Here is a 16,440-nt window from a genome sequence, read left to right as displayed (position 1 = left end):
CTACTCTCCCAAACCAATACCACCATCCACGTGTTCAAGTTTCTTTCAATCCACCTTCCTAGTAAAAATCAACTAGAGGTGCAAATCTAAATCCAAATCCAAGTTTAACTCTACATTCCCACTCAAGTATGATACAATATCAAACTGAACCTTTGGAATACTCCTACTAACCATATCCCCAACTTCAAGTTTCTTCATTTCCATGCCCATGCCCATACCCATACCCAGCCAGGTACCATACACCGCCAAGCCTCGAAATCCATTTTCAACAAAGACAAAGAATAACTAACCTAAATTTAACCTTTAACCTTTCTTTCATCCACCCACCCACCGATCCTGCAGAATTCAAATCCACATCCAAATCCAAATCTCAATCCAAAAGCGTAACCTTGCAGTTCCCATATTTTTTAGGTTCAGGAATTTAGTTCAATTCAAATCCTTACGTGTATATTAGGTATTATACAGGCTCCACTGCGTCCAGGTCTTCGAGAGTGTTTAATCTTATCTAATCTAGTCTAACTTAGGGTTAAGGTTGAGGTTGGGGTTGGGTAAGGTTGTAATGCTTAATTTAAATTGTGCTGGTAGGTGATCGAGGACTTGAATACTGGATGAAGACTACGGAAGAAGAGACTCGGAATAAGTCTCGCCTTAGTTAGACTCGAGGGGGGGGAGGTACATCTGATCTGATCTGATCTGATTGGATTGGATTGGATTTGAAAAGTAGTAGCGAGTACTAACTACTAAGTACCAGTTGATAGTATCTAGTATACTAGAATCAGGTTCAAGATGGTCATTTTATTTGAGAAGAATATAATTCATTTTCTGTACTTGTTTTTCTTTTCTTTCTTTTCCTATCTTTTCCACAGATCCCAGCCTACAGGAGAGAGGGCTGTAATTCTCGAATCAACAACAAAGGGCCGCCCTTTCTTCAACTACTCAGTCCTCCTTCAGAAATACATAACGTATCCTAGACTTTGGAACTTGAATGATTAGTGCAGGAGGAACAGAAAAGGACAGGGGATGCGACGAGACTCAAACCACACTCGACCTCGAATCGGAAGCTAGAGGTAAATATAGGGAACGGTAAAATAGAATAGAATAGAAGAAGATAGGATACCAGAACCAATTCCTATAAAGTTTAAAGAAGAAAAAAAGAGTTTCCTTTTGGGTACTGGGTACTGGGTAGAATAGTAGTTGCGTTGCATCACATCGTGAGTTGGGGGGTAAAAAAAAGGATGAAAAACTTGAAAGACACATAAACAATAACAAAAACGCCGCCTAGGGTTATTCCTGATAAAACAGAGAGCCGACACACGAGACATAAAGGCCAAGCCAAACGAAAACAGAGCAGAACAGGACGGAACAGACAGAACAGAATCCTTATAGACAGACATGAGTACACCGGGGAAAGGAAAGGGAAAGGGACAGGAACGGAACAGCGGGGGTAGGAATTGGGGATCGATGATGATGAACGGGGATTCGGATTCGGATTCGGATTCGGATTCTTTCTTTCCTCTCCCTCCTCTCTTCTCTTCCTTCCAAACCAAGCTGAAAAGAACCGAATTTGGATTCGTCCCACTCCAGACAAGAGAATTGGGAATATCGGCAAAGGAAAAGAAAAGAAAAGAAAACACCTCAGGTAATCATAAGGGCAGGAAATCGATATAATAAAAGCAAAAGCAAAAGCCAAGACGCACACAGCACAATGCACTTGCACAATGCACTTGCACACGCGGACCACCCAGAAACAGACCAAACGAAGCCAGAGAAGGCGAGGGGGGTTTCTATCATAGCAAGAGGAAGAAATAGTCGTACCAACAGAAGGAAAGGAAAGGAAAGCGAGAAGGGATTATAAGGGGGAGGAAAGAAAAGGAACAGCGACGAGCAGATAAAAAGTAGAACCATAACAGGGGAAAAAAAAAGCCACCACGACTCCTCCCGCTCCGAACTATACCAATCAAGTCAAAATAAAAATCAAGTCAAATCAAATCAAATCAAGCCAAGCCGGACCCGATTGAGATGGAAGTGGGAAGAGTGAAATTCCCTTAAAACAGAGAACACACTCTATATATTTGGAGCCTCCCAGAAAGTTGTTGAAGAAACGTGCCATCCATAATGCCATAGCCAACACCAGTAGCCAGAGAGAAATAAAAAAGAAGCCAAAAAAAGTTCACCGGGGAATCATATCAAATTTGTAGTTGGATCAAATTTGTGGCTGGGCGGGCGCGGTCGTCGTCCACGTTGACAGAGGTTGAGCAGTCGCGTAATGCGCGTGGTTCACCGGTGGAGTTGGAACCCATGTAATACTGCGAGCGATCTGGCGCATAGTAACTCTGCTGATGCATGGGATTTGATTCACGGCGCGGGACAGTCGGGTCGAGAGGGCCGATTCCGCGGTCCATCTGGTGGTGAGGGTGGGGGTGAGAATGCGATGAATCCAACTGGCCGGGGATACTGAAGCTGCTGCGGGAGTAGGTGGCGGGAGTCGAAGGGTCCATGGGAGAAGTTGCGTCTGTGGCGACGCTGCGGGAGGAGATGGATGAGTTGCGGTAGGCGGATGGGGAGTGGTCGGATGTGGAGCGATTGCGATCGCTCATCGAGCTTGGGATCGCGGTGTTGAGAGCTCCTGGGATCGATGAGGAGAGTGCTGAGTGGCTCATTGAGTCCATGCTGCCACCGTACGGTCCTGTGCGGAAGGCGTGGTAATCTTCCACCTTGGGGGTCATGGATGCCGCTGAGGCGGGTGAGGGGAGATATGGGTTCGGTGCTTGTTGTGTTGGCATCGACGCGCCCATGGAGTAGCCGGCGATCGGGCCGGATTGGGGAGGATGTGTGGCGGGGTAAGGGTTGGCGGCGTGCATGGTATAGAAATCTGCGGGTGGGTTGGGCATTCCATATGTTGGTGGCGCCATGATTTGTTGAGGCCGGTATCCGTAGAGAGCGGCGTGGGAGGGATCATGGGCGGATTCCATGGCACTCGTCTCGAGATCGTCGATCGGAGCCCGGAAGCTTTGTTTCTGAGTAAGGTCAACACGAGGTCGAATATAGCGCAGTGATTCGACTATGGATGGTGGGTTGAGTGCGCCGCGCATCACATCTTCAACGCTATAATAGGAGACCAAGTGGTGGGTGATGCCCATGACGGTGACGGACATGGTCTTCTTGACCAGACCGGAGTCCTTGAAACCGTACGAATCGACCAGCGATCCCACGAGGGCGCGTTCCAGTTCGGACTGATGTGTGCGCTCTCCAAAGGGTCCCGGGGTGAGGTGGGCGAGTAGCCTGAACCAGTTGAGCCGTTGCTGTCATGTCGAGGATAAGGTTCACCAGGTCTGGTGGAGGGGACCGGTCGACGATTGGCCTTTTTCATGGCGCGCTTCTTCTCACCCGGGGGGAATGGTTTCTCTAATTCGCGATAGACGAGGAAGTTACCCAAGATGCGACTCGGGGACCAAGTGACGCCGTCGGTCCAACGCTTGATTCCCGAGGAATTCTCCTCATAGATGAAGACACTCCCCGAGCGCACGAGATGGGAGCGCTCCCTGTCGTGTGGGCGACGAGGAACATGATGCAAGACGCCGGTGAGACAGGCCTCGAAGAGGATGAGGGCATCTTGGGTGGTGGCCACATAGCCGGTGAATGTGGGCTCCAGCACCGCGGCAGTCCCGTTCACCATGATGAGATTGGTGGGGAGACAAACGGGGAGGGAGGGGGGGGGAAGAGACTCGAAGGAAGTCAAAAGAGAAAGAATGTGGAGTGAAGTGGAGGGGAGGGGAGTGTGGAAAGGAAAGGGAGAAGAGAGGGGAGGAAGTGAAGTGAAGTGAAGTGAAGGGAAGTGTGTGAAGCAGTTCCCTTCCAGGTACCCCGGATTGCGGTCGCGATCACCAGAGGGTAGACGGTAGAGACTACACCTTGGACCTTGGACTTGGACCTTAGACCTTCTCGGACTAGGAAAAGCACCAGCACCCAAAAAAATAAAATAAGCTAGGAGATCGACCAGGGTATGGAGAAGGAAGAGCGGATGCGGTGGTTTTGAGTTAACCCCTCCTCGGCTTGGAAGAATTCCAGGGATCGACCAGTCAGCACGGACCCAAGGAGCGTCAGCGAGTCAAGAGGTTGCACCGATCTCTGGAGATGGGATCTACTGGTTCCACGGATTGCTCCACTGAGTCGGAGGGTTGTGGGGTGGAGAGTGGTGGAAGTGGAATGGTGGACGTGGTGGACGTGGTGGAAGTGGTTATAGATGTGGTTGGTTGGGGGGATGGAGATGGATGGATACGAGTATGGTTAGGGGGGGAGGGTTGTTTGGGTCGTTTTATTAGGGTTAGGGTGTTTAGGGATGAGAAGAGGAGAGGAGAGTGTCGTAGGTATAGTGTAGGAGGCTCGTATATGGACTGGTATGATATGATTATATGATTCTGAGTGGTAGGGGGGAAGAGTGAGACGCTAATGTAGGCAGACCCGAAAAGAGGGAGCGGTTACCCTCCGAGTGTGTAGTAAGTGTAGTATAGTATTATAGTAGAGGATAGCTATTATTAGGGTAAGGTATTAGGGTAATGGAATAGATAGGAGAGGAGAGGAGAGGAGAGAATATAGTAATAAAATAAGAGTAATAAAATAAGAGTAATAATACTTGCTATAATACCCAGTGTAGTGTAGTGTAGTGTATGTGTAAGTGTAATGATCATCGATTGTAGTGGGGAAACTTGAAAAGGGAGGGAACGAAGGAACGGAGCCAACTTCTTTCCGTACGTCAGTCTGACTCAGCAGGATCTCTCTGGGTCTGCAGTTTCTGTATCCATGGGATTCTTGAAGAATTAGAATTAAGGATGGCATTAGCAAGGATCAAGGGTTAGCCCAGAACTATTCGGCTATTCAGCCATGGTACTCTCGACTCTCCCGAGTCTGCCCTGTGTGTGGGCAGAGTACTCCGTACTCCGTACTCTGTCTTCGTACTCTGTCCTGCCCACAACGGCGAATCCACCAACTATTGAAATCGCCTCCACCACAAAAATTGGGGCGGCACGAATGATCACCGCATGTCAAGATCTGGAGGCCTGACCTACCGTTAGCACAGACTGGGTACCTAAATATTTACAAACTTATGCTAACCTACTGTATCCGTACTCCGTACTCACTCTTAATTACACTTTACCAAGGCAAGAGGGTCCCGTACCTGACTGGGGCTCATTGGATCCTGGCAAAAGTTACGCGGGAGATCCCCAGCAGATCCAGTAGCATTGGCATTAGCATTAGCATTAGCATCAACTACGTACTCCGTAGTGTATCAGTACAATCTGTATCAGTATCCGTACCATTCAGCTGATTCCCATCCCATCTTGTATTGCTTCTCCCACCCCATTCCCCCCCCATGATCGGCAGCTCGTGGCGGAAACTCTCTTCTGCTTTGCTTCTTCACCATTCGGACAACTGTCCTCCGTGTTTCAGTTCGTCCCGATAAACTGGGTGAACAGGAGACGATCTCACTGGCGCACGCTTGTTGAAACTCAATTGACGCCCATGACAGATGTCAGGGTGAGTTTGAGGATGGTGTGAGTTAGAGTGAGTAGAGCATCCGCAGGATGCTCTACTCTGCTCTATCCATACCCTATGATGTATGTACAGTACGAAGCGAAGTACTGTACATACTGCCACTTATCACTCATCGGCCACGACTTTCCTCAGCCTGACCCAACCCTCCGGGACACCCAGAAAAGGGGTCCTCGACTGGACCAGGTGAAATCATCCCATCTCCCCCCAACAAATAGGAAGCCTCATCCAGATCCAGTCATGGCACGGATCCCTTTCGGTCGATCCCCGGAGGTTCTGGCCTGGTCTGGGCCAGCTGTCTTCCCGCCCAGCGCGCTTACGGGGGAGTGGGAGTGGGAATGGGAATGGGAATGGGGATGGGATGAGCCACGACCTGACCTCGAGCCTGCCTGCTCCGCCCGGATTACGCAGGCTGTGTGTGGTGAGCAAACAAATCACAAATGAAATCACAGCCATTATGGCCAATCCAAGCCAACCCCGCCGATCGCCCCTCTCTCCTCTCCGTCCCCCATTCGCCCTAAGAACCCACATCCACGGACGGCGCACCACCGTACCAGACTCTCGGAGCGTCCGCACAGGGGGATGCGTGATATGATGCATCTTGTCTTGTCAGCCGGGGAGAGGACAAAGTTCAAGTTCTCGTGGATGAGGAGTACATACAGTCTCGTACATGCATACTGAGCATGAGTAGTAAGTACACTCTGATCTAGTTCAGGACCCTACAGAGAGAGCAGTACGGAGTACTCGTATTTTCTTCCAGAGTAGTCTCTCTCTCTCTCTCCTCTCCTCTCCTCTCCCTCCGTACAATCCCGAAGCACCCACCCAACAAGCTGTCAGTAATCCCCGTCGATCTTCGTATTGGCCAGCGGGGCGCACCATATTAAGACTGTCCCAATAAAATCCTCTGATCTAACCGCAGCAAGACTAGGAGACGAAGAGGAGAGGGAGGCCGGGCGCAGCACGGTGGCGTCGACCGACCTTGTTTTCGGTGCTAGTGCGCTAAGAAATCCCGCACCAGGGTCTGATGATCTTCACCGGTCTAACTCTCTGCAATTATGTACCCCTCTCCCAAGAGATGCTAGTCTTGTCCTGCTCCGTGCTAGTCGCTAGTCCCGACTGTACATACGAGTACTCCGTCCTCCGTGGTGCTGCTAGTCCCCCCCCCCCCCCTCTCCATCCAAGCCAGACCGGGAACTCTGGTGGCGATCCGGTTTCGCACCGACCAGGCATTAGTGCTCGAATCAAATGGCTACGAGTAACAGTCGGGTTCGGGTCAGGTCAATCTCAGAACTTGGGTTTGGTTTGGTTTGGGTTGGGCTGGGTACGGTACGGGGTCTGGTCTGGGTCTGTTAATCTAGTTCTGCCAGCGCCAGCGCTAGTGGACGAGGCCCGCGTGGACAATTCCTGCGATCGCGCTAGTTTTCTCGGTTTGGTTTGGTGCAGGGGATGGGATGGGGCAGGTAGGTAGGCAGCAGAAACAGTCGCAGCAATAGCAAACAACAGTAGCAATAACAAGCGCTCGCTCCGTATTGAACGGAGTATGAGTACTCGTATCATGTGAAGCGAAAGGGGTGGTGGTCGGAGGCAAGAAACTACTGCCCAGTACTCCGTACTGCACTACTGTATCCTCCTATTGGTGGCTCAGCTTCAGGTTCACTTCGTGAATTGAATCCCTTCGTAGAGACTCGACTCTGGTCTGGTCTGGTCTGGTTGAACGGAGCTTTCCCCCCAATCGCGACCCGTCGGTCTACGAGTATTCTATTCTATTCTTGTCTAGAAGTTTGGTCTGGTCTTGTCTGGTCTGGTCCCCTTCCCTTTGCCCCCCCCTGTCCTCCCTCTTCCTATTCTTTTTCTTTACTTCCTACTCTCCCCGTTAAATCCCTCGTTCTTCCTATTCCTATTCCTACTCCCTCCTCACACTGGTCTGATCCTCCTCGTTTTCGTTTGTACAAACGGCTCTTCGAGGCTGAAGGATTGGATAGCTGATGCTGATCTCTCTGATCTGATCCACCCTCATCTCCAACTCCATCTCCATGCCCATGCCCATGTCCTGTCATGTCATCATCATTAGCCCCCGTTCAGTGCCAAGGTTCATGCTAGACGCGGCACTGACCTCTTTTAGAGTAAAGCTGCGGGAAACATTCCGAATAACGCGGCGCCCTGCTAGTACGGGACCCATGTACGGAGTACGAAGTACACTACTCCGTAAGGAGTACACAGATGAGATCAGAGAAGGGGTCTGTGATCAGGATCATCGTGATCGTCTATTTATGCCATTCTCGGGGTCTACGAGCAGCGATCAAGGGATCGGTGGAACTAGTATTCCGAACATAGCTTTACATTGGCTGTCGCGCTCGCACTCGCGCGGAGGGAAGGGGAGGCGGAGGCGGAGGCGGAGGCGCTACACTTAGCTTGATGAAATCGAATTCGCCGAGCCGACTCCGTAAACCTACTCCATACCGTAACTAGAGGCTACACCGGAGGCACAACGCTAGAGGCAAAAAATAATCGGAGCCGGGAAGCCCAGCCAAGCCAAGCCCAGTCCAGTCAAGCCAAGGCCCAGTTAGTTGCTGTGGAGAACGGATCCTAAATCGTGTGGGCCCGAGGGAAATTCAATCGTGATTATTCCCCATTATTCAGAAGCTATTCGCTATCTTTGCTTGGCTCTCTGCGAGTTACTGTGCTCCGCACGATACAAAGTATGGTACGCCTTCTGGGTCCGTCCGAGTTCAAGTCCGAGTCTTCAGCTAAAGTACGGACTACGGAGGAAACTAAGTACAGCTGCTACAGTACTCGTACTCCCAGACTACGGTAGACTAAAGAGGATCACCCTATCATCCCGAATCGAACCACTCTTTTATTTCCCTTCTCACCGTGCCCGTGCCGTGGACTGGACTGGACTGGATCTCGTAGATCACTGGCAATTGTCGTCTTTAATTTCAATGCCGTAACCAGAACTTTATACTCCGTACAAGCATGGCACCAGTACTCCGTACCTACTCTTAACTTTTTAACCTTGTACCCTCTCTTGCATTGGTTCGTTCGCTCTGGCACTTGTCACTGGCACGGGCACTGGCACTTGGCTTGGATCCCTCCACCCTTGGTGTGCCCGGGTGGATCAATGATAATTTATATACGGATTATGGTTTACGGATCCTAGTGATAGACGGCATTTGAAGGGTGGATTTTTTCAAAATAGGCAGTCGGTATTGTTCAGTCTGCCCTGACTAGATGGTTCCACCTGAAAGCAAAAAAATTAAAAAGATAATTTAATTTAATTAAAAAATAATGCTCGTCGTAGCCCCAATATCCTATCCAATCCACTCCAGCCGCATTGCAGCATCCTGCCCTCCTTCCCCTTCCCCTTCTTCCGTGTCTGTCAGACTAACACTCAGCCAAACAGCGAAAAGCAAAAGAAAAAAGAAAAAGAAAAAAAAATCACCTCCGTTCACTACATACTCCATCCAGAAAAAGAAAGAAACGTATTCGCCCCGCACTCATGTGGCCCCCAACGAGTTTTCCAAAACCACGGACCCGCGCTCTTGCGGGATGAGTGGACTCGTGGACTCGTATCAGCCATCCTGTGTGACTGTGCACGGTATTCAGGAGACCCCCTCCCACTCCCATTCCCTTCCTCGACCTCGAGGGGGGATGAGGAGGATGAGGAGGAGGATGAGGAGGAGGATGAGGAGGAGAGGATCTCCGCATCGTACTCCTCGTCATGGAAAAGCCAAGTCTTGATCTCGTGTCGTACAAAGGTGTGGATCATGCTGTCATCAGAACAAACTATGAACTCTGTATGCACAACCAGCAATAGGGCACCAGTGACAGGACAGGCACCGGACTGGACTGGATTGACTGGACTGGACAAGGGACTATGTGGCTGGACAGCCAGAAACCTTCCCTTCCCTTCCCTTCGGCGGAGAGGAGAATGAGAAGAGAGGAAAGTCTGAGTGACATGTTCCTCCGAGACACGCATGGCCGTTGACGAGACTAGTCTTGTGTAGTGTCCTGTACTCCGTAAAGTAACTTACGAGTACATCTATTGGTCTAGTTGTGCGTCTGATCTGATTTGGTGTAGGTTTCGACCCAACCGTTTGGAAGTTGCTTGGCCTGGTCTGCCAGTGGATTTGGGGACACCGTCTGTCTGCCCCAGCCCCAGCCCCAGCCCCGGCCCCGGCCCTATGGGAACCTTGGAAGGAAGGTTTGTGCATGCGATATCTTATCGGTTTCCTGCAAGCCTGACGTTGGTATGGAGTACGGACTCGGAGTATATGTATACCCCTGCTGGGATTATGGAAGGTGCCAGAGGAACACGGTCGTAAATGTAAAATACCTGCAGACTATGCATGCAGCATATCTGTCTATTTGGTTATCTATCTACCTTCCCACCCCGCCTCTATGTATATATATCTGCCAGTGCGAACCACCTGGCACAGAGACCCTAAAGTAGATTACTAGTATATACTTTAACACCTTAATTCGACGAGACACTGGCAGTGTACGAGTATAGCGCAATGCAATGCATACTGTCTAGTATGCATAATTACGAGTAAATAAGCACTAGCTTATAATTCTCCAGGGCTGTATGCTCCCTCTACCCTGTTCTTCACAAATCTGCACCGCACCACATTGCATGAGATACATAATTATCCAAACCATCGGTATCTAGCTCATTCCCCTGCAATATACGCCGCAAATTCGACTTGCCTACAACGCCTCCCACTTTTCGCCACCATATTACTAGTACTAGTGCTAGTAGCCTGAGTAGAGGGTTAAACCATTTCCTCTCCTCTCCGGGGGTTGCTTACTGCCGGCCGCCATCCCTGATCTGATGGAAGGATTCGAATCACACGATACACCCGTACCCATCACGCGCCTCCCCTCCCCCCTTCCGCGACCTTCCACCGTACAGTGAACGATGTCATCAATGGCACCATCATTACTCCAAAGCGCAAATTATGTACTTGTACTGTACAGTACTCGTAGACCTGGCGGCGCATCCCGCAAGGACGAACCCCTGTACTCCTTCCTTCAAACTAGTACTAGCTATGTTAGTGCCATTCTGTACCTGCTCTGCTATGTAACTAGTGAGCTGCCTACTAGCGATCATACCGAATCAATGCGGAGAAACTTTGAAGCAACCAGTTACCAATAAGGGCAGGGGCATGGGTAAGGGCAAGTTGCATTGCGAGGAATCGGTTTCATTGACAAATGAAATGAAAATAAAGGGACGTTTACGAACGAGGCTTTAGAATTACGTATACAGTATACGCATTGATCGCCAAATATAATCATCACTACGTACGAGTATCCCAGTCGGAGTATTCTCGGGGCCAATTTGTCGGTTCTCTTCGGTTATGTCTCAGGTTGAATCGGACGGATTACTCTACTCGTACAATAGTTAGATTGAGTTGGATTGGAGTGTATGTTTGTTCTCCGTAGTTTTCCCCAGTTTTCCTATCTATCTCAGGACATATCGGGGCTGGTGCATTAGTGAAAGGCTTTTGTCATAGTTAACTTTATCGTGCATTATTAGTCTTGCATCCCATTCCATCCCATCTTCCAACATGACGATCTAATCCCAATCCACCTGGCTGGGTTGGGTTGGGCATTCGTTTGTCCCGATCACCAGGACGGAATTTGAACTAACTACTGTGTACATACAGTAGGCTACTTACTCGGTGCATTGGAGTAGATAAAAGAACTTCAATAAAAGTACTGCAAGAAATCATCACGCCACGAAAGCATAGCCAAAGTACACCAGTGCCACATAGATCCGAGTAGTCTATGGATGGTTCATCTGTTTGCTGCTTCTGCCAGTGCTGCTGTCAGAAAAGAAAATGTCGTTCAAGTTCCAGGGGAGTAACTACCCCGTAAATTTAATTGTACTCCGTACAGTAAGTCTAAATCTAAATCAAATCCAGGAGGCAAACAAACGTCAGTGCGAAATAACAATAATTCCAAAAGTTGCCTCGATCTTGGAACCTTGATCTTGGAGTGGAGTGGAAGTAATGCAATGCAAATGCAATGCAATCCCACCACCTTGGATACTCGTACGTACGTACATATCGTACCCATAGACCATCACATTGCATCGCATCGCATCGCAATTCATCTTCAGTGAAATGCAGCGCAGCAGCAGCAGCAGCAGCAGCAGCATGGCCACGCCGCCATGACCACCAAACCAACCCCAACCCCAACCCCAACAATCACAGCAATCGAACCAATAGCGCCCTACCTATCCGCCCTGCCTCATACTGGATGGAGTAGTGAGTAACTACCGCATCATCGACATCGAAAACACAGTATGTACGGGGTACGGAGTCGGGCATCACATCCCTGTCTCGTCAAGATCGGCAATCCCTTGCGTTCGTCCCGTAGTGTTGGGACGGACTGGATGGGACTGGATGGGAATGGAAGGGGGCGCGCGCATTCACACGACCTGTCCTGTCCTGTCCTGTCCTATCCTGTCCACGCCACGCTATGCATGCCGACTCCCCCTCGCTGACCCTCGCGTGTCGGGCTTGCGGGGAATGAAATGTGGATTGGATTTGATTTGGGGGCCGAAGAGGGGGGGCTGGCGCTTGGGCTTGGACTCGGGCTCGGGCTCGGGCTTTGGGTTTCGCGTGTGGGCGTTGGAATACGGGGTTTGGGTTTTATTTGCTTTTGACGGTTGGGTTCGTGTTGGTGGGTTCCTGGATTGGATTTGGGGGCTAGGGGCTGGAGGGAAGGGAAGGAAAGGAAAGAGGAGTCTAGTAGTATTCCGTGGCGAGTAGATGACCTACAATAGTTTAGGGGTAGGGGTAGTGTTGGAGAGTTGTTTAGGTTGGATGGATTTAGTTTCCTGCTTGTTTTGTTGGTTGGTTGTTGGACACGTAGTTAGTGGTTAGTTACTGCGTCGACACCCTGGCATAGACAGGGCTTCTTAGGGCTTTTTCAGCTCTTCTCTGGATGTTTACGATGAGCCAGCCCCTTTCACCATGGCGGATTTTATATATGTCTGTTTCGTTCTACACAAGAATGATAGTTTGAATGAATGTCTGAATCGAGATTGTCTCTTTTAATGTATTTGGGTCATTATTATATGGGACAGGTATGAATATAAATATAAGTATAAGTACATGCCAGAATAGAACTTGAATCAGCTTTGGTTGAGCCCTTGTAATGTACATATCAACGCCATTTTTGCTCGCTCGAATCACAAAATGCAAACCACAACCATAACCTCCACTACCCACCCGGGCTAAGGAGATGAGCGCAACACCTCGGCCATGGCAGGGTCATCGCTAGGAATCTCCTTGGTGAATCCACTACCTCTCCGCACATGCATCAGAAGTCGAAGTGCACCAGCCGGCGTGACACCTTCAATCCGACGCGCCATACCAACGCTCGAAGGACGGACACGCTCCAGCGCCTGCTTTTCCTCGTTACTGATACCATTGATCAGATTGTAGTCAAGATCAGCAGGTAAGAGTAGATTCTCATCTTGTTGGAAACGCTGAGCCATTTTCTCCTGTCGTTTCAGGTAGGGGGCATAGCGACCCTCGATAGCGACGCGAGTTCGAATTTCAGGCGCAAATGATGAAGCTGTGTATGCCGCCGAGGATTCAATGTGCGGGATCAGAGTATCAATGTTCGCTCCATCCAGACAGAGAATTTCGAGCGCAGAGCGGATAGAAGTATCCGCGCGAACCTTGAAGCCCTTACGGGACCAAGCTGTTGAGGAAAGTTTGGTATTTTCGAGAAGAGATTGCAATTCTTCGATTTGCGCTTCTGTATCTGTGAATGCGCTCCAACGACGGTCTGAAATAACGCCTGCATCACGAGCCATGCGGGTTAATCGCAAGTCGGCATTATCAGAGCGTGTCGAAATGCGGTATTCGCTGCGCGTGGTGAACATTCGATACGGCTCGGACACTCCCTTTGTGATGAGATCGTCGATCATAATTCCAATGAAGCCGTCAGATCGAGTAAGAGTCATCGGGGCGCGGTTTTGCGATTCCAGACCCGCATTTGTGCCGGCAATGACACCCTGCCCAGCTGCTTCCTCGTACCCTGTTGTGCCGTTGATCTGGCCAGCCAGGTACAGACCGCTAATCAGCTTTGTTTCCAGCGTTGCACGTAGATTTCGAGGGTCGATGTAGTCGTATTCCACTCCGTAGCCTGGTTGGAGCATCTTGACATTTTCAAGACCGCGAACAGTTCGCAACATAGCGTATTGCGCATCTTCGGGAACTGTCATCGAGATACCATTGGGGTAAATCACTTCATTCGGCGCAAACCCTTCCGGCTCGAGCCAAATTTGGTGCCGCTCTTTATCCTTGAACCGCATGATTTTCGATTCCAAGGATGGGCAGTATCGCGGTCCCCGGACAGTCTCTCTAATATGCACCGACTTGTCCAGGTTGGCGCGGATGATCTCGTGAGATGCCTCGTTGGTATGTGTCATCCAGCAATTCAGCTGTCCTTCGTCACCGACGTCGACAGTTTCATTGAGGTAGGAGAATGGCATAGGAGGCGAGTCTCCCCTCTGTACCTCCAAGGCCGAAAAATCAATCGACTTCATGTCCAATCGCGGAGGTGTTCCGGTCTTCAACCGGCCGAGTTGGAAACCCGCGTCACGGAGAGACTTGCTCAGGCCATAGGTCGGTGCTTCACCCATACGACCTGAAGGAAAAGTCTTCAAGCCAATATGAATCTCACCACCAAGGAATGTGCCAGTGGTGATAACCACACGACCCGTGGGAATAACTTCTCCAGATTCCAAGCGAACACCGACAATCTTGCCCTGGACACCGGGTGTATGTTCAACACCTTCCTTCGAAACAACAATATCCGCAACCTTGCCCTCCACAATATTGAGACCTGGCGTATTGACCAATTCATCCGTCATATGTTTCCTGTATAGATCACGGTCGATCTGCGCACGCGGTCCCCACACAGCGGGGCCCTTGGAACGATTCAATACTCGAAACATAACACCGGCCTTATCGATTATTCTTCCCGCAACACCATCCATAGCATCGACCTCGCGGATCATCGTTCCCTTTCCAATTCCGCCGAAACTGGGATTGCAAGAGCATACGCCGATATTTGAGAGCGAGGGCGTCACGAGCGCAGTATGTGCGCCTGATCGAGCTGCAGCAGCACATGCCTCTGATCCAGCATGACCGCCTCCAATTACGACGACATCGTAGGGTCTATTTGATGGGTTTGGTTAGCAGTGTTCCATGGGATGTGCATGCATGTTCAAGGGGAAAGAAGTTACGCACTGCGTGCCGTTGGCGACAGTCGCGAGCCCACGAGGTCTGCCAACCGACAAAGGAATTCCAATGCGTCGGCGCAAAAGAACGACTGAACGCGCTCGAAAGGCCATCGCGAAAGGCGTGAGTTTGAACGAAAGCGTTGCAAATTGAGGCGTGCCCCGTAAGGCCGGGATGAAAGGCCCCGATAAGATAAAAATATTGAAGGGTCACGTGGGATAAGGTACGGCCGTATCGTGGATGACATAATCCAACTTGCACCATCGGCCGAGCCAATTGCGGGGCCGCAGATGTTCAGCGTTGCGAATATAATCTCATCTCACCCCCGAGCAATAGGATTCCTCCACTTACTTCCAAACCCCTCTCGCAGAATCATCATTCTTATACATATCCACCATGCGCGCATACTGGTACGACAACAAGCCGGTAAGATTCCACCGATCTCATTCAATTCCATGCCTGCTGCGCATTTCATTTCATTCCTCCCCTCTTTCCCCACCATCCGATGACGCAACACGAACAGTACTGTACTAACACAATCTTTTCCACGACACAGGGCGATCAACGCGAGCCCCATGATTCCGGCCGCGCCGTCTCCGAAGAAGTCCTCGCCAACCTAGGCGTTCTCTACCACCACTGCCCGACACTCGAGGCGGTGGATACCCCTAGCCTCAGCGCGCGGGTACAAGAACCGCGACCAGGTCTGCGTATCGCCAGCGACGATGGGCGATATCTACGAGGAGAAGGTGAAGATGTTCTTCGCGGAGCATCTGCATGAGGATGAGGAGATTCGGTATATCCTTGATGGGGAGGGATACTTTGATGTTCGGGGACAGGAGGATGAGTGGATTCGGATTTGTTTGAATAAGGATGATATGATTATCTTGCCTGCTGGGATTTATCATCGGTTTACGACGAATGAGCAGAACGTATGCAATTGCCCCATGCTGGAGTTAAATACCCGCTGAGTGACTGAGTGACTGACTGGCTTATAGTACGTCAAGGCAATGCGTCTCTTCCAAGACGAGCCTAAGTGGACACCGCTGAATCGGGGTGCTGAGGTCGATGTTAACCCTCATCGCAAGACCTATGTGGATACTGTTCTGCAGCCTGCTGCTGCTGTGTAAAGTATATTAGATTTCGATTTTCCAGTGGCTGGTTGAGTCTTGATTCGCGGAAATTAAATCTTGGAAATACATAATGATTGACGGCTTTCAATAGACAATAGGATAGGGTGTCCTAGTATCTATTATCTTTATACAGTTTCACTTTCACTTTCACTTTCACTTTCTAGATAAAAGAACACACTTGTAAGAATGATCACAACATAAACCCACATTGGCAATACCCGTCCTACATACTACCGACCCTGACCGAGTGATGGGACGTGAAGCAATTCTTCGCGGCAACTAGCAAGGATCGTGAGAACTTTAACGTCGTCTGATAAATGGTAACTGGAAACTAAATCAGTTCATTGCTTATTCTTAAATATAGTTTGAACCATTTCACCCAATGCTATCCGTAGGCATTGGCATTACATGGGAATTAGATCATGATCACCTTCTTCTCCAGACGTGATACTCGTCCAAGTCGAGTCGAGTCGAGTCACCACACCACATCACAT

General features: G+C 49.9%; 4 protein-coding genes across 4 annotated transcripts; 2 read left to right on the top strand and 2 right to left on the bottom strand.

Moving 5' to 3' along the window:
* Positions 1 to 2,186: 2,186 nt before the first annotated feature.
* On the bottom strand, positions 2,187 to 3,676 carry N7509_013284 (camp independent regulatory protein; the record flags this gene model as incomplete). Its single annotated transcript, XM_056637921.1, has 2 exons — positions 2,187 to 3,302; positions 3,347 to 3,676. 2 exons carry the CDS (start codon positions 3,674 to 3,676, stop codon positions 2,187 to 2,189), a joined length of 1,446 nt encoding a protein of 481 aa, XP_056481428.1.
* A 1,844-nt stretch (positions 3,677 to 5,520) lies between these two features.
* On the top strand, positions 5,521 to 5,994 carry N7509_013283 (uncharacterized protein; the record flags this gene model as incomplete). Its single annotated transcript, XM_056637920.1, has 2 exons — positions 5,521 to 5,535; positions 5,626 to 5,994. The coding sequence occupies 2 exons, from the start codon at positions 5,521 to 5,523 to the stop codon at positions 5,992 to 5,994; spliced, it is 384 nt and encodes a 127-aa protein (XP_056481427.1).
* A 6,802-nt stretch (positions 5,995 to 12,796) lies between these two features.
* N7509_013282 (tRNA modification protein MTO1) lies at positions 12,797 to 14,929 on the bottom strand (the record flags this gene model as incomplete). Its single annotated transcript, XM_056637919.1, has 2 exons — positions 12,797 to 14,753; positions 14,826 to 14,929. The coding sequence occupies 2 exons, from the start codon at positions 14,927 to 14,929 to the stop codon at positions 12,797 to 12,799; spliced, it is 2,061 nt and encodes a 686-aa protein (XP_056481426.1).
* A 283-nt stretch (positions 14,930 to 15,212) lies between these two features.
* Positions 15,213 to 15,943, top strand: N7509_013281 (acireductone dioxygenase (Ni2+-requiring); the record flags this gene model as incomplete). The annotated part of the gene is made up of 4 exons (XM_056637918.1): positions 15,213 to 15,242; positions 15,373 to 15,471; positions 15,518 to 15,745; positions 15,812 to 15,943. The coding sequence occupies 4 exons, from the start codon at positions 15,213 to 15,215 to the stop codon at positions 15,941 to 15,943; spliced, it is 489 nt and encodes a 162-aa protein (XP_056481425.1).
* Between the last annotated feature and the right edge of the window lie 497 nt (positions 15,944 to 16,440).

Source organism: Penicillium cosmopolitanum (assembly GCF_028827165.1).
Source record: "Penicillium cosmopolitanum strain IBT 29677 chromosome Unknown utg000012l:1.0-3308103.0:1.0-3310761.0, whole genome shotgun sequence".
Lineage (NCBI taxonomy): Eukaryota > Fungi > Ascomycota > Eurotiomycetes > Eurotiales > Aspergillaceae > Penicillium > Penicillium cosmopolitanum.
This window is presented reverse-complemented; position numbering and strand designations above follow the sequence as displayed.